The sequence below is a fragment of the Phalacrocorax aristotelis genome, chromosome 6, assembly GCF_949628215.1.
Source record: "Phalacrocorax aristotelis chromosome 6, bGulAri2.1, whole genome shotgun sequence".
NCBI classification, from domain to species: domain Eukaryota; kingdom Metazoa; phylum Chordata; class Aves; order Suliformes; family Phalacrocoracidae; genus Phalacrocorax; species Phalacrocorax aristotelis.
In genome coordinates, this window is record NC_134281.1 from 660,715 (window position 1) to 682,247 (window position 21,533).

General features: G+C 46.2%; 1 protein-coding gene across 17 annotated transcripts in view; it reads left to right on the top strand.

The window, feature by feature from the left end:
- The window catches only part of TMCC1 (transmembrane and coiled-coil domain family 1), a 197,517-nt gene that overhangs the window by 171,358 nt on the left and 4,626 nt on the right, over positions 1 to 21,533 (top strand). For 16 of the 17 annotated variants that reach the window (XM_075095541.1, XM_075095542.1, XM_075095543.1 and 13 more), the window contains 2 exons: positions 11,166 to 12,100; positions 19,079 to 19,214. In XM_075095541.1, the coding sequence (XP_074951642.1) occupies positions 11,166 to 12,100; positions 19,079 to 19,214 (1,071 nt within the window). Of the gene's footprint in view, positions 1 to 10,202; positions 10,257 to 11,165; positions 12,101 to 19,078; positions 19,215 to 21,533 lie in introns of those variants that run through there. The other variant, XM_075095550.1, reaches the window with a different exon arrangement.

A 21,533-nucleotide genomic window follows, 5' to 3' on the forward strand; every position in this document is an offset into this window, starting at 1 on the left:
ATTGAAAAGAGACAGTAAGGGCTTTGACGCTCAGATCTCCAATGCAAAATAGCAGCTATTTCTCTTTGAGTTTTTGGAGTTAGCTCTCTGGTTCATTGTGACTCCAGTGTTTGGAGGAGGAAGAAATACGGGATCCAGACTGTTGTTTGCAGTTTGCCTTTGCTGTAGGTGAATGTTTGCCTAGGGTTTGTTATTATCTGCAGAAGACATGGTTGAGAAATTGCATAGTGTTATTGTTGTGTTTGAAGCATATATGTCTAATCACATTTATTCAGTAGACTCATTATTTTCCTTTGGGAAGATCTGCATCTCCTATACTAGGACGTGTACTTTTTCTCACTGCATTCATCAGTCTTGATAATAAAAGTGACACACAGGTGGCTCTTGGGAACGGCTCTGTTAAAAATGCAGAGTTGAAGTGGTACAGATCGCTGAGGTAGAGGGCAGCAAGAAGGGAGGGCTTCATTTACATTCCACATTCCAGGTGGATAGGTCTGCATGCTTTGCATCTTGGCATGTGTAACATCAGGCTAATACATCACCTCTTGAGAGCTGGAGAGAGGAGTAGTGAGCACAGGATACCATGTTCTGTGCTCTCTAAGTGGATATGGGCAGTTCTGCCAGGGTAGCCTGAGCTTTTCACCTTGTGTTGTGGAGATGCTGCTGCAGTAAGATTGGTCTCTAGGTGGAGTTCTAGCTGAGGCTTCTCGCTTTTTACAAGAATACTGAAAGCAACGTAATGATTTCAGTATTTAGTTAATTCAGTGTTTGCCATGGATTTCTAGGCAAGTGCCCTGTCACCTTACTCTGCTGGGTATTCTTCATCCCTTGAACACACCGTTCTCGTTGACATCTCATTGTTTAGTGTTTTCTTCTTCCCGGTTTCTCAAGGCACACGTGCTGTTTGTCCGCAGCCCTGAGGAGTGTGCGTGTTCTTGCGCTGTAGTGACTGCCCTTGCCTATATTGCTTCTCCTCGTCCTTGACAAGCTCAGTTTGCCACTTCAAGGGATCTTATGGGTTTAGCTGGTGCTAACATAGGAGCACCCTGCAGCCCTTGGAGCTAAACAACAAGCTACGTTTGAACAGGAAAAGACTCTCTGAAGCCAGCTCTATTGCACAGCTTTCTGGCAAGTGTAGGAGGTACTGTGTGTATGTTATGATAGGCTTTAAATAAGGGAACGATATGTCAAGAAATGCTATACAGGAATGACAAAGAAATGTGTTCACAGGAAACATGAGCCCCGCTGTTTCTAAATATTTACCTTTTTGTATAAACTGTTGATTGGATCAGCTGCTTCCAGGATTAGTTTTGGTTACAGTCACACTCTGTGTTGTACCTGCAGAAAATACTACAACTAAAAATAAGTAAAAAGTGAAGTAAGTGTTGAAATGCAGTTGCTGTGCTCATGTACGTGAGTCCTTTAGACTAAATACTTGGAGGTGAGTTGCGTGTTAAACTTCAACAGAGGAAAATCTCCTGAAAAAGGGGGGAGGCCCTTACTCTCACATGTGGCTATTCTGTGCAGAGTGATCACACAGATATGTTTGTTCTCCCAGACTCCAGACCCAGTTCGCTCCGTTGCTTTGCAAGTCAAATTTAACTTTCAATCTGAAAATTAGATTCTGTTCTTTATAAATGAATATGTAAGAAGCGATAATAATCTGTAATTATCAGATGGCAGCTTGAAGCATAAAAAAAACCCCTCAGATGACTCTTTGGGAAGTGTTAACAATCATTTCATCTCTAAGGTAATGAGATGTGATTTGGACGTACTTGGGAAACCAGAATTAGTTTAAAACAAAACAAAAACCAAACCATAAAAGCCCCATCATTTTCTGGTAGAAAACAGTCACTTTCTGATAGAAGTCACTTTCTTAGTCGCTTTCTGATAGAAGCTTGTATAAACGTGTTTCCAAATCCACCCTCTCCTCCCAGTTCCTGTACTTAATTTTTGTTCAGCTTTACCTCATTTCCTCTCCTTATTATTGTAACTTCTGGCCTGATTGGCAGCCCCCCCCCCCCCCCCCCCCCCCCCCCCGATTAAAAATCTGCAGCTGCTAAAATAAACATCCAGGAATGTTATTTTGGCCATATCTTTTGCTGTGTCATCCTTTGCCTCCTCAGAAATCAAGTTCCTGCAAGCCCTTGTGTATAATTCAGTTCTGTCCTATTTTTCCATTCAGATTGTTCTATTCATTCCCCTGGTCTTGCCTTACCCATAATGTCGCTGTTACTGCCCCGTTTATTCAACCAGCACCACTGATTGTCTTGACTAGTCTGTAGCTTTGGAAAACCACTACTGAATTGGACCACCAAGCCTTAGTCTCTTGCATCGAAAAATACCTTTTGCAAGATTTCAGAAGTTTGAGGCCAAGAAGGTAAGTTCTTTGGCAGCAACTGGGTTTTTAAAAGGAACTAAAGGAGCCAGAGACACCATCTTCAGGAAGATGTTACACTGCATCATCAGTCCCCTTCTGTCTCTAGGGTGTAAATAAATACTTGCGGGCAGAGCTGGTGCCTGGTCCTGCGCATCTCCATCCCCTTTGAGGAAACAGCTTGCGTGGCGTTCTTTGCCTGAGCCCACCACTCCTGGCTGACCGGCAGCCAGGGATGCAGCGCATGAACTGCAGGTGGGAAAGGTGTAGGTCAGCTTTGTAGCTTCAGTTACCTCCTAACCGGTTGGCGAGAGATAGCGTTTGCTTCCCGAGAGGCATGGTGCCCCAGGCAGGTAGGTACAAGCAGTGGGAACGTGTAGAGCCTGCCAAGCTCTGCCATGCTGGAAGTGCTGTGCTGCAGGGAATGCCCATGGTCAGCGATTGTACTGTAGTAACGGAGACTCTCCTGAAGCTCCCCCATGGAGCAGGTTACGATGCCGCCTGCAATTCATTCTGATACAGCAAGTACAACGTCACATGGCAGCAGCATCTTCCACCGTTCTCCCCACCACCCAGCGACTGCCGAAGTTGAAATATTGGTCTCCTTTGGAGATTGCTGCTGCTGACAGATATGAGGAAAGTACAGCTGGTTGCTTCACAGCTAAACGCTGTTTCTGACACTTGAAGCAGCATATGAAGTCACATCTCCATTTCATATTGAATTAGGTGACAAGGCTGTGGGAGAGTCACGCTGCAGCTGGCTTTACCAGATACCAAGTTGTGGGTGAGGTTTTGTGTGTGTACCTCAGGCCATAGCTTGATGTATGTATGCTTCTTTGGGTACCGGCAACAACTTAAGCAGTCCCAGATCACTTCCCTCCTGAAGTGTTCCTGCAGTCTTGCTGGTACACAGTGTATGGAGCCTTACAGCGAACCAGGTTTGGGAACTTAGTAAAAATAAAAACATCTCGAGGTTCCTTACCGGTGGGATATTCCTAGTGTGGGTCAATCCCCAGGTTAGTTTGCACCTCGGCCCCGCAGGGAGTTGTTCTTTCTGGCCCCCTGCTGTGCCCACACAAAGTTAAACAGGGAGCTGCGTACCTTGGCACCGCCACCAAAGAAGGGGAATGCTGAATCGCACGGGAGTCTCTCGAGCACATTGTAAAACGTTGCTCTGCCGTGGTTGCCAGCTAGCCCTGTTAGGTACCTGCCGCCTCTCCCCCTTCCTGCAGAGCGAGGACGCGCGGGCCACGTGGGAGTGCTTGGAGCCGCATGCGTGGCTCTGCCTTGGCAGATGTACCACGAGTGCACACGTGTTGTAGTAATCGTCGCTCCTGATTGTTTAACTATAGTGAGTAAGGCATAAAGCCATTTCCTCTTGGTGTTACCTGTGTTGGTTCCTTGCTCTAGCTGTTGTCCTAGGCAGGCAAAGGGGTTGTGCTAGAATTTTTTCTTGTATTTTTTTCAGGGTAATTTTTCTTTGTTTTTTTTTTCATGGTGTTGGGTTTTTTTTTTTCATAACCAGGGTGATCTTCCCACCATTTTGAGGGTTAATTGCCCACAGGCAAAGGCTGTTTATTTCTTTTAGAAATGCCAGTTATAATCTAACCAATGAGCTGCACGATGAAATACACACAGCAAGGCTTCCTTGAGCTGTCCATCTGTTGGTGTGCTTTCCTTAGCCAGTTTTGGTTTTGATTTGGATTTAGAGGCATAATAGGGATGGCTCAACACAGTTGCTGGCAGTGATGACCAGCAGCTTCTGTGGGTAAGTGGGTAGAAGCCTGTTAAAGTGCAAAGTTGCTATAGTTACTGAAGATTCAATTGGCCCATAAAATTTTGCGGGATAACTGCACGGTGTGTCATGAGGAATCACACTGGACCTGTTCTTTGTTTTTCTGTTGTATTCTTCTTGGCAGTAGAGCCAAGGCAGATGTTACATAGTGCAGGAGAACGTACGCGCGCTGGGTGCTTGCTGAGGGAGGGGGATTCTTAAATGAACCCGTACCTAAGTGGACTGTTGTGTTTCTAGGGATGGTTCAGTGCAGCAGCATCCGGATCTTTTGTCTGTATTTAATCAAGAGGTGAACGAACAGAAATCTTCACCCTTCCATATGCTATTACACAGGATTTGCAGTGATTTAAACATGCAGTTTGAAATAAATAGTGAACCAAACAGTTGGTAGTATCAGATGTGTGGCAGTGCAGTGCTGCAGCAGACAGACGAAAAGGGTTACAGGTCCAAATTTTATTACAGACATATGCACAAATGTGATATGTGGGTGCTGAATCTCTGTTCTTGGGTGACTTAAAAGCCACCTGGACGTGGTCCTGGGCAGGTGGCCCTTGGTGGCCCTGCCTGAGCAGGGGGTTGGACCAGATGACCTCCAGAGGTCCCTTCCAACCTCAGCCATTCTGTGATTCTGTAACATCCTTCAAAAAGGAAATCTTTAGAAAAAGCTATCTCAACCGTAGGTTGTAAACAGCTTGTTGCATCACCCAGGTGGGTCAGGCAGAGTAATTTGTATTACTTTGTTTACTGTGGAGCCCACAATAAATTTTGCAATATGCTGTGTCTTTATCAGATCCAGTAGGGACACTATGCGCTGTCTACTCATGGGACAGTAGGGTTGATGTCACCTTGACTCAGATGTTTAAAGAATCATGTGCTGTGGGTGTCGTGCAGGGAAGTGACTTCTGGCTGTCAATTACATTTAACTATATATATTGAAGGTGCCTCATAGTGATTCATGATGTTTAAATATCTCTTCGCTTTACCTCCCAGGGATTCTGTGCGTGGCTTCATACAAACATGCGTTTAGATGGTTTAGTGCAGATCTGTGATGATACTGAGGCCTCGTGGCCTTAGCACGTTTTTTGCACTGTACGAATACTGAAGTAGAGAGAAATGAGGAAGAATGCAGGGCCAAATGAGAAATTACAGTGTAATTACAAGGCACTGAAGTTACCAGCCCCGTCCCTGTATCAAGAGTTGTGGTTTTTCTACAGCTATAGGTTGTCAGGCTCTCAGTTTCATACATCTTAAAAAGACAGCTCTTCCTGAAGGGCAGGACTTGTGGAACTCATGTGAATTTGGGGTTGTTACCAATTCAGTGGAAACTGCAGCAGCATCCAAAAGATTGATTCTGCTTTATGTGACACGTGGTTTGTTGAACAGCTGCTCGTGTACTAGTGTTTGTCACCCCTGTATGAAAGCAGTAAACGGTATTCTCCTTAAGACTCCTTTGACTCCTCAAAATAAGAAATACTGCCAAGAACATGTTGGGATGGAAACAAGAAAATTAAAGCTAAATTTGAAAATCATGCATGTTAAGTCATCTCAGGTCCCCTTTTCTACAGATATCTTCCTACTCACAAAATTTCTTGAATCTAAAGGGCCTTGATGAACATTGTCAAGATACATTTCTCTAAATCTTCATGTAGTGCAGTTTGCCATCTTTTTGCTTTTAGAAGGAAAAATACTGTACAGTATTCCACACTGACAAATACACAGGAGTAAGTCTATTGGAAATGTGAGAATTTACCAAGGTCCGTTCACCCAAAGCAAAGCAGAAAATAAAAACTCCTTCCTTTTCCCTGGCATTTAGTTTCTCCATCAGCAGCAGACCAGAGCAACTGGTCAAGTAAAACATTCTCCAAAATGATTTTGATCCTATCTCTATAGTAATAGTGTCCATTTTCAAACCCCACTATTTTGTGTGGGTTTTGTTTTGGTTTCTTTTCCTGCAAAGAACTTTCTCAAGCACTTTTATTTTTCACTGTTTTGTTGATTTGCATTAATTTGTGGTGGGTTTTCCCCCCTTAAAAATTTTATATAAAGGTCCCTTAAAATAATTTGCCAGTTTGGAGTTCAGAGGCACTGCTCAGCAGATGGTGGGGGGGCAGGACATAAATAATTCTGTATCCAGCTGGAAGTGTAAGGAGACTTGAGGGAAGTGAGAAGTAATTGCCTATATATTGAGCATTCAGTGAATAGTTCGAATGAATGCAGGGCGTGTTCTGGGAGTACAGAGAGCAAGCAGTCAGGCCCTGGCTTCTCGTCTCAGATCAGCGAGGGCAGTCCGCGTACCTCCTGTGTCCCCCGAGGTCTCGGGATGTGCTGGTCGGCAGGACGTGCGCTCTGCAGGGCGCGGGGCAAGCTGGTCCGGCCTCGCGGGGGTCCGACAGAGCAGGGCCTGGGGTGCCGAGGGGCAGACGCGCACCTGTGGGCGCTGGAATTCTGCAGACATGGTCAGACACGAAGGATGCGCTTTCTTTCCTCCCCTCTAGTTTTTATCCTCCGTAAGGTGTTAATTAGAGATCTTATTTACTAATGAACTAACAGTCTTGCATCTGTCATCAGAGACTGCAGGTCTCCACTCCCGTGCGTGCCTGAGGCAGACCATCTGCCCTGGCAGCGTGGAAGGGCTGGCCGCGGTCGCCGTGCCTCGGCTGCCCCATGCCTGTCCCTGCGTGTGCAGCACACCGTCCGGCCCCCCCGCGCTGGTGACGGTGGTGATGAGGGTGGTTCCAAAGAGGAAGTCTGAAACTTAGGACTTTCTATGAGTCTTCTAGGTCTTTCTGCTTGTACCACTTACTGCCTCCAGCACAGCGGGGAAAAGGAAACAGAAGAACTTGTTAATTTTTTCATGATTAGTTTGCACTGCCACTCGGGGTGCTCAGTCACTGGGAAGTGTGATTAATCTGGGTGTTTTAGGCACTGTTAGGTGCTTTCCCGGGCTGCGCTCCGCAGTTGTCATTCCCAGCTCCCAGTCTCACCTTGCCCTATATATTTTTATTCCAAGTAATGTGACACTTTTCAGTCACATTTTTAAAGCCCCAGATAAGGGAGGAGGAAGAAGCAGGAGCTGAGCAATCTCCTTACAGTTGTCTTGCTCTAATTCTGCTGTTCGCTTAAGCCAGCTGCCCTGCTTGTGTGTGGGGGCGGGGGGAACGAACCCAAAAACCAATCCATCATCTCGGTGAATGACTCTGGTATGTGCATTTACTGAAGTAGTTTTAAAAGAAGGGTGAAACACCTTTAAAGGAACTGTTGCGTTTAATCTTCAGCAATGCCAAAAGGCAAAAATCCTAGGTTCTCTTTGGGCTGTGTGTTGCAGAATAGACACACAGGAAAACTTCTACAGGAGGGAAAGCCTGACAGTGCTGAAAGTGCTAGGAATTTGGTAAGATCTTGAGGGGGAGAAAGCATAAGGTCCTCGCATGATTTCATTTGGTTCATGGCACAGTGCCACATCAGTTTTCAGTATACCTCTGGACTGACTCAGTATACTTCAATTGCAAGGGAGATTAATTGAATTGTAATCCCTACTTTTATACAAACATGGACCATTACAGTATTTAATTTACCAGCATCTTTTCAGGACAGATTGCCAGTCATCTTAAATCAATGCTATGTCACCAGTGTTTCCAGGGAGCCAGTTTGTGCTGAGTGTTCCCTTTCTAAAGCCTTGTCAATACGGAGAAAGTACTTGAATTATCTCAGTTCTGTTCCAGAATAGCACTTTGTACAGCTGTTTGCTTTTTAATTGGAAAAAAACCCTTCTAGTTATTCCAGAATAATATCCACACAGCTGGTAATTGTAAAGTAATTATCCCAACATGGTTTATTCTACTATAGCTGTTCCGGTTTATTTTCTGTCGCAGGTATAGGAAGATAACCGGAGGAGGAATGCTCAAGTCAGTTGACTTTAAAGGGGGGGAAAGAAAGTGTCTGCAGAGTTTTTTCTCTCACAAAACTTGTGTCTGAGAGGAAGAGTGTAATATTAGTGTAATTTATAGTAATTAAACACACACAAAAATTAGACCCAACTGGGAGTTAAATTAAGCCAGTAGAAACTGCTAATTGTTGAAGTAATGTTGAAGTCCAGTTAGTTCTGTGATGCTGAAATGTGCAATTTTCAGCTCAGAGTGAGTCTGCGCTGTGGAAGAGCTGGGAGCCCAACATGATCGACAGTTATTTGGTTTTGGGGCGCTGGGTCAGCCCCACTCTCGCTCACCTTTACCGCTGCCCAGGACAAAGGTATTTATTTAGGAGGAAAAAAAAAAGTTATTTCAAATTACTCTGTGAAAAATTTGCATCAAATTTGTGGATCTTTTTTTCATCTGCCTTTAACACTAAAACGTCCTTCTCTGGGGGTAGATACAGATCGTTACAAATGGATTGATGGGGTTCTTTTTGAGAAGCCAGCTTGTTTTGTAAGACAATTAAGAGGAGTAATAAGATTGTATGAGCGTGCTGAATAGAAAAGTCTATGCTATACTGCTTTAGGGATTACGGGAGGTTGGCAAAGCAGTACTCGAGCGTGTGCTATTGCACATGAAGGATCTGTGGACAAGGAACTAAGCAGTCATGCCATGGGGAGTTGGCTGACGCTCTCTAGGTCAGGCATGCCCTGTGCACACAGGATCTTTGTGTCCTTCTAGACCATACGAAGAATCAGGTCAGTGACAGTCATAGGAAAATCTCAATGAAATTACAAATTCTAAGAGCTGCAGTACCGAATGTGTTTTACTCCGAAATGTCCCTAGATCTCAGAGGGAGCATGTTCTTGGTACAGTACTAAAGTCAGGAATATTCTTGGTCCCACTAATATGAATTCTCAGCACTAATTTTCCATTAATCTGTCCAGAGATCCAGGGTTTCTACAGCTGAACCCACTGAAGAGATCAGTTGATATTTCTGCAGTCGCTGCAGATGAAGACTGAGATTGTGTGGTTTCTAACAACTGAACTCCTCTAGAAAATAGATCAGTTGAGCTCTCCATATATCTAATTGGTTTTCCTACTGATGAGGTCGCAGAGAACCTGAGCGTAAAGCTGCTGGGAAGGAGTCTTGCTGACCCTGCTCGGCGCTCGCCGGTGGTGTTGCAGTACAGGACGGTGCTCCTGCCTACTGCAGGGTGCTGGTTTTGTGTCAAGTATAGGATGTTGAAACTAGGGAGGGGGATACAATTGACTCCAAGAGCATTTTTTGTTGTGTAAAATGTATATTCACAGGACAAAGAGGGAAATGGGTTCTGCATCTGGGGAGTAAGCTATGAGTCAGCTGGTAGTTGTTTAGATGGAATAACCCGGGATGCTGCTCCGTGTTTAAATCAAGCTGCAGGGTCCAGGGAGAAACAAGCGCAAATCGTTAGCTTGTTTGCTAAATGCGTGTGGCGTGAATCACAGCCTGTTCATCCAACATGCTGTAGGGCTGTTCGCTGTGTCTACAGAGCCGAAACGGGTATTTGGTTTTGCGTGGTTTAAAACCAATTAAAACAGATTTCTGTTTTGAAAATGTAAGCGGCAGCGGTACCGAGCATCGCTTTCGGACGTGGCCTCCCATCTCCTGCCAGACCTCAGCAAACACCGCAGCGCTCTGCGGGACAAGGGGTGCTGCCGGCGCTGGAAGCGGAGCGGTTCGTACCTGCCCGGGTGTGGGGGCAGCCGGGGCCGGCCCCGCGCTGCGGGAGCCGCCGCCCGCGGGGCCCAGCACGGCCCGGCCCGGCCCGGCCCGGCCCGGCCCGGCCCGCACGGGGCTGAGGGCAGCCGGCCGCCGCCTCCCGCTCCCCGCCGCCTCCGGCCAGAAGCCGCCCTGCAGCGCTGGGGCGCTCGCGCCGCCGCCCATTGCTCTCCCGCACGCTGTCGGACTCGGCCGGCGGGAGCTGGGGGCCGCTCCGGGGGCGGGGCGGAGGCTGTCCCGGCGCCGGCAGCCCCGCTGTGCCCGCGGCGGCGCGGCCCGCCCGCTGCCGGCGGGGCGGGGCGGGTGCTGCGCCTTTAAGGGGCGGGGCCGGGCCCAGGCGGGGCGCGGCGGCGGCGCTGCCATGCGGGAGCCATGCACTGGGAGCGGGCGCGACTGCTCCGCCGGGCCAAGGTACGCGGGGACGGGGCGGGGGGCTCGGCCCCAGGCTGGCCAGGGGGCGCCGGGGCGGGGGACCCCGCGGTGGCTCGGCCCCTGCTGAGCCGCGGCGTTAAAAGCGACCTGGCCCGGGAAGGAGAGAGTCGCGGTGCCGCTGGACTGCCCGGTCCTTCCCTCTGCCAGCCGAGGGAGCGTCAGCCTCCGTGTTGTCGCTTCGTGTGGTGCGTTTGCTCTGAAATAGCGTCTAGCTATTTTTTTTTTGGGGGGGGGGGGGGGGGGGGCTAAAAATGGGATTTGTCCTTTTAAACCTGCTGTTTCCCTCCGCTTGGAGGCACCTGCTCGCAGGGTTTATCGCTTACGGCAGGCACTGCGGGCCTGACAGCATGAGGCAGGGCTGTTTTCAGAGGTCCGAAGGGCTCTCTCTTTCTGTTTTAAGCACTGACCTTAGCAGATCTTTTGTTTTCTGGGAAGTTTCACTATGGCTTGCTTTCATACAAATAGGTGGAGCACTGAGAGTAACTTGGGTTTGCTGCATACTTGATCCGTGGGGCTTTTGGTCTTTCACGGTTACCTTCTCTGTCTTCTAACTCACCAGCTGATAGAGCCACTGACTAGCCTTATACCAAAATTCAGAGAACTCAGCCTGCCAAACGTGGGTGCCCTGTCTTGCTTTGTGCTTGAGCTTTTGGTTGAGGCCGTTAAGTTGGCTTGAGTATGAGGGGCTTTGCTTTTTTTCTCAGCTTCTCTAGGTGTCTGTAAAGCTGGTGACACTCAGTTGATTGGTACTGTACCCTGGCCAGCTGGAAAAAGGTGCATTTTTACAGAATTACATCCACTTGTCAAGTTAGTTGGTACAAAGAAGGAATGGTTTTATGTTAGTGAAGCTGGTGACTAGCGCTTATATTTCTCTTTTTCCTTGCCTAGATCGAGCGATTGGAAGTCAGCAGCTTAGCACAGACCTCCAGTGCAGTGGCCTCGAGCACTGATGGCAGCATCAATGCAGACTCTGTTGATGGGACCCCAGATCCTCAGCGTACAAAAGTGGCTATCACACACCTGCAACAGAAGATACTGAAGCTGACTGAGCAGATCAAAATCGAACAAACAGCCCGTGATGACAATGTGGCAGAGTACCTGAAACTAGCCAACAATGCAGACAAGCAGCAGAGTGCCCGCATTAAGCAAGTGTTTGAGAAGAAAAATCAAAAGTCAGCCCAGACCATCTTGCAGCTGCAGAAGAAACTAGAACATTACCATCGAAAGCTGCGCGAGATCGAACAGAATGGGATCCCTCGGCAGCCAAAGGATGTCTTCAGGGATATGCATCAGGGTTTGAAAGATGTTGGAGCAAAAGTCACTGGCTTCAGTGAGGGAGTAGTAGACAGTGTAAAAGGTGGGCTTTCCAGTTTCTCCCAAGCCACGCATTCAGCAGCAGGAGCTGTGGTTTCCAAACCCCGGGAGATTGCCTCCCTCATAAGGAACAAGTTCGGGAGTGCAGACAATATTGCTAATCTAAAAGACTCCTTAGAAGAAGGCCAGGAAGATGGGACAGGAGGCAAGGCTCTAGGTGTTATTCAGAACTTTCAGTCGAGCCCAAAATATGGCAGTGAAGAAGATTGCTCCAGTGCCACATCAGGCTCAGTGGGAGCCAACAGCACGACAGGGGGCCCTGTGGGAGCTTCTAGCTCCAAAACAAACACTCTGGATATGCAGAGCTCAGGGTTTGATGCAATACTGCATGAGATTCAAGAAATTCGAGAGACGCAGGCAAGACTGGAAGAATCATTTGAGGACCTTAAGGTTCGCTATCAGAGGGATTACTCATTAATAATGCAGACTCTGCAGGAGGAGCGGTACAGGTATGTACTTTTGTACTTTGTTTCAGAATTAAATGCTGTGAGTTGCAGGGCACCAGAGTCCTAGATAGCACTACTCAGCAGGCTGCTCCCGGCAGCCTGATTCAGATGGGAAGCTCTGCGGTTTCCTCAGGATTTTGCCTTCCCAGCTTTGTCTTTTGTAAACATTGCTACCTTGCTGCTCATCTCCCTTTCTGTACAAGAAACAAATAGCGAGGAATAAGGTGATTTTTGTAATGTTTTCAAGATAAAAAGTCAACCCAAAGAGGTTTAAAGGGTGTCCCAAAAGACCAGGTATACATTGGCGTAGTTACTATTATCCAGACATTGCTTTGTCCTGCAAAAATCTGCAAAGGTTTGGGTCAAGGCAAGAGACAGGGAACTACATGTGGACAGTATCTTGACCCTGCCTCCTCCAACACTCAGATTCATATCTCCTAGAGAAAGAAATATTCAGCTTTCTTAGGGCTCTCCAAAAAGACATAATCTTGCCCATGTGCCGAAACTAGGATATCCCCTTCCCTTCTGCGCTCAGCCTCACAGTGGCAGGATTCAATGAAATGAAGTTAAATGTCGGATATTGGGAGTACTCTTGTCATGGAAGTCCCATGGCTCTGGAAGTGGGGTAACCCGTGTTTTCATCAGCCTTCCCCTCACTGGAAGGAATGGAAAGACAGAGGAGTTGCTGCAGTACTGCCAGTCCCTGATCGGGACATAGGGGAGGGGTGACATGGGGGAGGGGTGACACAGCCTTCAGGGAGGCAGCCAGACAGTGTCACATGGCAGCCAGCTCCTACCACTCCCCCACCAAAGAAAGCAACCCAGGGAGAGGTGCTGCTGGAATGCTTTCCCTTCCCCTTCCATGCTGGGTGGGAGAGAGCTCTCAGCAGGCTGCCCTGTGCTGTCCAGCAGAACGTCTTGCATCCTCCCTGTCACACGCTGGGAGCGAGGGCTTGTCCCCAGGCTCTGGAGGGAAGTTACCAGCTGCCCTTCTGTAGCCGTTTGGGGCACCAGAGTCCAAATCAACAGGATTCTTAAACTGTGCTTTTTAAACTTTAAATAACAAATGCAAAGGGCCCAAGTCCTTGTGCTGATGGAGGATAGCAGGCTTTTGTAATGAAGTCGCTTATGGCCTTTGTCACTTTGGCCAGGCTGTGAAGCACAACCTGTGAGGCTCAGCAGAGCTGCTGGGTGTGGGGACAGGCTTTCCGAAGTACCGGGTGCCACTTGCTGCGTTGGCTTGCACAGTACGACACAGAGTTGCCCTACAGCTCTTTAGACTTGCTAGTGCCAGATCATTGGAAAAACATTTGAAAAGGCTTAGCCTGCTAGGATCTTGTAGAGACAGCAAGCTTTCTGTGTGCTTTGCAAAGCTTGGATAGACAAAGCCAGACCAACACCACTTTCTAATCCCGCTTTGCAGCAATCAGCAATTTGACTGAAACCAGCGCCCAGCACAGCAACTTTGGTTCCTAGTGCCCCATTGTCATGAATTCACATAACGAAGCGATGTCGAGTTTGATCTTCCGCTCCCCAGCAGAGAGGGGTCCTGTTTGTTGCTGTGTAGGTTGTTGTTTCACACATACAGCAGCAGCTATTCATGGTGGAACACTATATGCAGCCACAGTACAGCTGAAGGAGTGGACTGAAAGTACAATAGAAGACCTTGGGGACTGATGTATATTGTCAGCTAAACTGGCTAGTAATTCCCTGAAACCATTTAGAAGGTTCACGTAGGTCCTCAACACTAGTGCAATATGAAGTCCTATCTGTCATGTGCCGTTAACCTTTGAGTGCTCCCCTGAGGTGAGCCCAGAGCCTAACCACTAACCAAGGCAGCCTGGAGTAAAAAGCTTCTGGGAGAATCTGTATTTGGCATATAAATGCTTAAAAAATAGTAGTTTAGACCTGCCATTGGAAAGCTGATGCAAATTAATTAAAGGTGTGACCTTAAAGGAGGACCAGTTAAACCACAGGCTTTCAGAGGTGAGCAGGTAACTGCATGATCTGCAAGGAGCTCATGGGTTAAGCACAGTGAGATTGATACCTTATTGTACAAATCTAGATTCTTGTTTGATAGCTTCTGTATTTAAAACGCCAACATCACCCTGAGCACTGGCAGGTTGCGTGATGTGTCCGAGGGCAGAGAGGGTGCTGCTGCCTTGGCCCAGAGTGCTGGCACTTGTTCCTCTGACTAGGAACTGCTCTTGTTCCTCATCTCTTCAGGAAAAATTAAAAGGTGGGAGTGGAGGTTGTGGTTTGAAGTTAGGAGGCCTGGGATTCAAATTAATCGTAACGGGCTTAAACAGCTATAAATACCTCATAACTCTGCTCTGTTTCTGGGAAGCTTTCAAAAACGCACACTGAGTTCAGTGAGAGGCTAAAAAAAAGTATTTTGGAGAAGCTTTTGCTCGTAGGGCAACACTGGGTATTTGTATCATACCTGGAAGCTGGAACAGAGCATGTGCCTGGCATTTTCTCACCTGGTCTGGGTCCATTTCCTCTTTCTTAGATGTTCTACTTTTTTGCGAGTTCTGATCCTTTTTCCTTGCACGTTTGTGCAGTTTCTGTTTGTCAGCCGTGGCTTGCCTCGCAGGTTTTCCATGGCCTCCTGAACCTCTTCCCTCCACCTACTTCCAGATCTTGCCTATCAATCTGTGCAGCAGCCGGTTTGCTAACTGGCTGCGGGGCAAGGACTTGCTGGTGCAGTCACTCCAGTTCTCCCGCCCCGGCGCTGCAGGGTGCCCAGGCTGGCCTGGCGACACCTTGGCAGGGCCGGGGTGGCTGCACTGCCCTGCCCGCCCGCACCGCCGCGCCCGCACCGCCGCACCGAGTCATTGAGGAAGGAAGATTCTGGTGGCGCCTTGGCTGTCATTGTGTTTCTTGTGCACCGGGAGCAGGCACTGAAACAGCCTGTTGCTTATCGGTTGGAAGGTGGTGGTTGTTTACTGATATGACCAGGGACTTTCTGTGCCATTGAAACTGAAATAAATTTCCTGCTGAGTCTTTTCATCTTGCATGTCCCTTTAGGAACCTGTTTGTACGCGGTGAAATCATGAGCTCACATAGTTGGAGTGTGGCCAGTCCAAGTGTTTGGGTTTCTTCCCAAGGCCGGCATCCTTGGAAAGGGCATTTAGGTCTCCCACGTTCCTGTCAGGAGAAATCCGTCAGCCAAAATGCTAGATGCTGCTGCTGCGTCTGATTTGTATTATTATTTTTATTTCATTTATTAAATTAATATAATTAATAATATTTAATATTAGTTAAAGGAATATGTTTATATTTTTATTTACTATTTTGTTTTTTATTCAATTTTATCTGATTTTTGCTGTGGTCTAGTTGCTGGACTTCATTCTCTTCTCATTATTTATTTTAAAATAGATCAAATGTGCTAAACCTTTGAGGTCTAGAAATGTTGAAGAGGCCTTTCTGGAGTGTGTCCACGCAGCAAAGGCAGCATGCTGGGTCAGGTGGATCCTCATGTAGCCATGAAAGCACTGAAACATCCCTGCAAAGCTGTCCTCTTTAGCCAGGGGAGGTTCGGAGCTGGAAGCGCAGCATGATGTGGGCACCCAGAGGAGCTCATGCTCCCTTGGGAGCAAGCTCTGTCCCTCGCGTATCGTCTAGATAGAAGACTTAGAGTATATTGCAAATAGCTGTTGCTTTTAGCTATTACTCTGCTGTTGAAAGCACTGTGTCCAGCAGCATAAAAATAGACCAGATGAATTTTGTATGACATAGCTATAAAAAAAAAAGGCCCACCTTGACTGATGCCTGAAGAGGGGTATCCAGCTCCATTCACAGGGTACTGTGAAGATCGTTTACCATCAGTTTGGTCAGAATTTCTTTACTTGCGAGGGCACTTACTGAGTGCAGATAAAATGTCTTAATCATTATGTTTTTTTCCTTACGTATGCTGTGTTAGCCGTGTATTTTGCAGCTATTACTTTAAAATGCCTTAAAAATCTTAAAAAATATTGAGATGGTTATAATTGTGTTTCTTAGCCTTTTTCAGATCAGTTTGCTGATTCCCAAACAGCAAGCCTCACAAAATGTGTGGAAGTCTGACAAAGCTTTTTTAAATTAGGTATTCCCATATCCCGTACTTCAGGTGAGCGCCCCAGCAGTGTACTGGGTGTCTTCCAAACGAACATCTCTGATGGTGAGATACTTGTGACAGTCGGCACTAGTCTGTTATACAGAGAAGTTTCTGTGCTGGAGCTTGTTAATCTAGAGGCTAGTAATTCTAAGGGGAAATTTCACATTTTACCTGGTGAAAAAGTATTTCTTGGACTCTAACGAGGCATTTCCAGTACCTGAAATACAGTGGGATTTGATCTTTCAAGGCACTGCCGTATTCACAGACACATTGAGTCTGTTGCACAGACACTGGCACTCATACGTTACAGAGGGAAGCGTGAGTACCATCTTAACCCTCTCGACAGGTGTCCTATCCCTTCTATATTTGAAATACCTCTGAGTTAAGTGCAAGCCATCCTTCAGTAGGAAAACCCTGGCTTTGGGCCTTGTAAGTCACGTGAACCCGGCTTACCTTTTCAAATTTGAACACCAGTAGAAAACAGCAGGAAAAAAAAAATTCTAAATTGTAGATAATGGGACAAGGAGTAAAAAGATGATGAATGGAGGAAGGGTCATTTCAAAAATAAAGCTGGGTAGGTTGTTTGGTTTAGGTTTTTGGTTTGGTTTTCTTGTTTTTGTTGTTCTTTTTTTTTAATAAAATAATTCTAGTGGTTGCCTAACATGCCAGTTTCTAAAAGTGCAGATGATTCCTGGGTGCAAACTGCAAAAGCTCTGGAGTCGAGTGGGGAAATGAAGCGTAGTTTGGGAACAAGCCGGTAGCCCTGCATTCAGGGCAGGGAGGATTTTTGCCAAGCCTTTTGCTAATCATGTTATGCTTAAACTCTTAACTATATGGATTTGCAGTGTTTCCTTATGTTTCCTGTAGATTGAGGTAGTTTTGAAGTTATTAAAATACTGTTGTTTCTTGTTAGAGAACAGGGTTTAAGCTGCCTGGCAAAAGCTGTTTTATGAAGGGCGTTTATGTGGGGGAGGTTAAAAGACATAATCGTGATACTTTCAGAAATGCTTAAGTCCCTTTTTGTGTAATAAACCCACTGGAGAATTTTGTAATGTATTAGCAAACTGAATGTATTTCAAGTAATTTATGCTGCCTTTGGGACTTGGAGTTGGTTTAGCTGTGATTTCTTGGTTGTTGGCAAGTTGTTTTTATTTTTCAGTTGGGTGGGAACAAACGGCAATATTAATTATCTGGGCTCTTTCTTCATTAGCCAATCTTCACATGGCTATTCCCTTGTTTGCAGCTTGCCATTCTTGGGAAACCAGTTCTCTTGTGTGTTCTGTCTCAGTTGCACAGCTATTGTGGCACCTTTCTGGGCTGAGCCGTGTCAGCTGGTGGTTGTCTTAGTCTCACTGCTGGTTGACCACATGTGTTTCAGTGGTGGAAATTGTCATGCTGTGTCTGACTCCTTCTTAGTTTAAAGCGATATTGCACTGGGAATATAAATGAAAAGTCTCTTCAGACTTTTCAATTGAAAACCAAACCCCAGACCATTTTTAAAAGCTAGCTGGTGCCTACAGATTGTTAATATTTAGCTTGTGAAGCAACAAAAATCTTGAGGGGAAAAGAAAAAAGCCACAAGTGGGATTTTTGTCTTAGTTTCAGAACTTGTAATTAAATTCTTCGTTCTAGATAAACATTGTTCATTCATTTTATGCTCTGTGTATAAATTAAATTCAGATGGAGTCCAGGGGAACTGAAATTAAAGCAAGGAATTATCTCTTTGTTGAATTCCTTAGAAATTTCTCAGTTGTTAGTATCGGGTCAGAGGATAGGAGCTACTCGGTAAGCTTTTTCCATGCTGTTACAATGAAAAGGCAGTCAGTGGAAATCAGGGCAGGAAAACCCCAATGGTCACAATAGCTGTACCCATACCTTAGTTACCGTCAGAGCTGTCGCTCCTAATGAACCAACAATGAGGAGCTAGTGGGAAGTGTGGTAGAAGGAGGATGGGATGGAGGGTGCCCAACTCGCCGCTCCCAACCCTTGAACTGTCTGTGTATCTTTACCTTTTGGGATCAATACGAATACTTGCCTGATTTTACAAGGGTATCGAAGCATGAGTTGCTTGTAAATTTGGACTTGAAATTCCAAAAACGAAGTGCTACAGACAAATGCAAAGTATCCCTAGTGTATTTTGAAAGTGTTAAAATAACATTATGGAGGTATTGTTGAAGTCAATTTAAAACTCCCTGAATGAGAAACAAAACTGTATCTTTCAGAATTGTTGTAACTCAAGTTTTTGGGCAGCCTTCTTCCTCAGGACTGCTCCTAGTCCATTCACCAGTAGCAAAGTGAAAAATAAAGCTGCAGGTTAATGTTTCATGTGCCCTCCTTATGCGTGATATGATAGTCTTTGCTAGTTAAGCTGAATCATTCATGAGACACGAAGAAAAGTCCAAGATATGCATGTGACCTCACATGTAAAGATCACGCAGGACCATCATATTCTCAGAGGCATCAGTCACGTTTAATTTTTGTGTCATTTTTTATGCCTGTTACTGTTCCGAGTGTAGATGAAAATGTTTAGGAGCTTATGGTATTAGAAGGGAACTGTTTGGTTTCCTCCAAAGTTTGGGGAATAACTTACTGTATTCTAACTCTGTCCTTGATTTCTTGCATCACTTGACAGTTGTCATTTAACTGCTTTATGTGTTTTTCCCTAGGATAGGAACAGGATTAACATACCCTACCTGGTAGAAAGGATTTTCTTAATTCCCGGTGAGAGGGCCTCTCATTGAATGCTGTGTGCTTTTGTAGTAATTGAGGTAGCCTCACTGGTTTTCAGTAAAAAGTCGATGATGTTCATTGCTTGATTGTTACTGGGTAATTTTGCTGTCCTCTTCTCATGAAAGCTAATGTACCATGTATATCATTTCTAGATGTGAAAGACTCGAAGAGCAGCTAAATGACCTGACTGAGCTCCACCAGAATGAGATCCTCAATTTAAAACAGGAGCTGGCCAGCATGGAGGAGAAAATTGCCTATCAGTCTTATGAGCGAGCCCGGGACATCCAGGTGGGTGACAGAAACAAGGGCACTCAAGTTCTGTCTTTGACCTGCTCTTTCTGCAACTCATTCACTTTTTAAATACTTCTGTGATTCAATATTTGTTTTTAAACCTTGTAGCTTTATTGCTAAACTGCATATTGACGAGTTCTGAAAGGGCCTTCATTCCATCTCTCACCCTCAGATACCTCTCCTGGCAACTTCTTTTGTAAAGGAGGGCTGTACCCATACACCAGCAGGCAGGTCCCTCTGCAGAGGGAGCCTGCCACTTGGGCCGCAGAAGAGTTTTTAAATAAGTTGTAGAAAAGTGGAAGCCTGCAACCGCTTTTGGCACAGGGTTTTGTAGAGCGTTAGAAACTAATGGGCCATAACCTGATCACTTCTTTTTTTGCAGTCACGTTCCCAGTAAACTGACGAATTTTAGAGCAATGATCATGTATATCTAAGGATATATGTGTAATCACTGTGTATCCAGTGCATTGAGTCCGGAGACATCAGAAAATGCTGGGTTTGCCCAAATAAGGAAGTATTTTTAAAAGAGAAGTTTCTTTCAGTATGTAAAACACCAAAGCTATGGAGTTGGAGGGCCTTCCACAGAGCAAAGGACCTGGGAAGTGATCTGAGCAGCTGCTAAACCTTATAAAGAAAGCCCTATTTGGAAACATATCTATCGTCCACTTTAAATACCCGTGCTAGTTTTAGCAGGCATCTCCATTTTGATCACTGACATGAGATATTTATAGCGTGAGCAGAGAATAGCAGGTCAAAGTTCTCTCTCTTTCCTACCCCTGAGGAGCTTCAGCCAGGTGATTTCCTCTGGAGACAGAGCAGGCTGTGCTTTTGTCACACGGTAGATCCAGCTGCAAGTCCAGCTGAGTCAATGTCCTTTCAGGTTGCTGCTGTTAGAGGCAGCTGATCAGTTTTGCCCCATACTTTGAGGGACCACAGCTGACGAGACGCCCTCATGTTTCATTGACCTCCACAGACATGATGCAGTGACAGAGAAATGTAACTGGTGACAATGACCTTTAAGGTTAAAATAAATCAGTGTCTCTGAACAGTGGTGCCATGGCCTCAGACAGACCCAACAGGAGGCTGTGCCTTGGGTGAATGTTACATTATTCAGGTTTTGTTCTCCTCTCTAATTTAACATGGCAGGAAGAAGTAAGGTTGAAAACTTAAATGGAAGTGGGGATTTCTCAAGAGCTTTTTTAATCTTCATTTTCTGATTAAGTGCTTTTAGTGTAAATTTGCAAATTGTGAGAGACTATTCCTCAACATTGCTGGGGAAAACGTAAGTGTTAAGTTTGCTTGCTTGAAAAACTAGTTAAGAGTACGGGTCGATGTTGCAGAGGAACAGTAACAGAGCTCAGTCTGTAGGCAGGGAGTCCTGGTCCCTGTTTCAGTGATCACTCTGAGAGAGACTGTTGCTTGCTGCAGACATCCAGATGTTCCCCGAAGTCGGCCTTTAGGTCTCAGGCCTTTTGGTCTGAGAAAAGCAACTGAGGGAGGATTAATGGAAAAATTGTCAATTTGTCTCTCCAAGAGCAGAAATGTCTAACTGCATTAATTGTTTTGAAAACCTTCCTCCTTATCCTTAGCCCACCTGCTGCATGTTACCAGTCTTGTAGTGTGGGTTGGGTTGGTCCACTTGAGGTTCTCTGTGGTGAAAAGGTCTGAAAACAGTCGCTCCCATGTCAACGGTGCTTTAGAGATGATGTTTTGTACAGGATAGTCTTCTCCTTCCACATACTTTTGCTTTGCCTCGTCCTAGAGGCAGTTTCATAAATCTCATGCTTCTTATTCTTCTCCTAAACATCTCCTTTCTCCAACCCTTGCAGTGTCACCTGGAGCTATGCCAGTGCCACAGCTTGCTGCAGTCTGGAGGAGATCTTCCTCCTGTGATGCCAGCTGTGCAGTCGCAGCACTGGTGCTCCTCAAACCTTTCCCTGAGCTCATTTAACTTACTAAGGAAGCAGAATGCAGCCAAGATTTTTTGGTTAGTTATTATTGTTGACTTAGTTTTCTGCCAGGTTGACTAGAGAATTGAATGGGCTCACAGAGGGTCAGATAAGCACAAGCCACTGCAAGGAAGGTGGTGCAGATGAGAGGCTCGGGGCAAGCACATCCCAGGGTAGGAGGCTGGACACAGCACCTTTGTCCCCTCACTGGCCTCTTGAAACCAAAGCTGAAGCGCTCACTGGGCAGCCCCCTCCCTTCTGGACAAGGGCTGTCTGGTTGCTGAGGGCTGTCAGCATCCTCCTCACTCTGGGTCTGATGCCAAGGCAAGAAGGATGGTAAGGTCTGAGGTGGCCGTTGCACCACGCG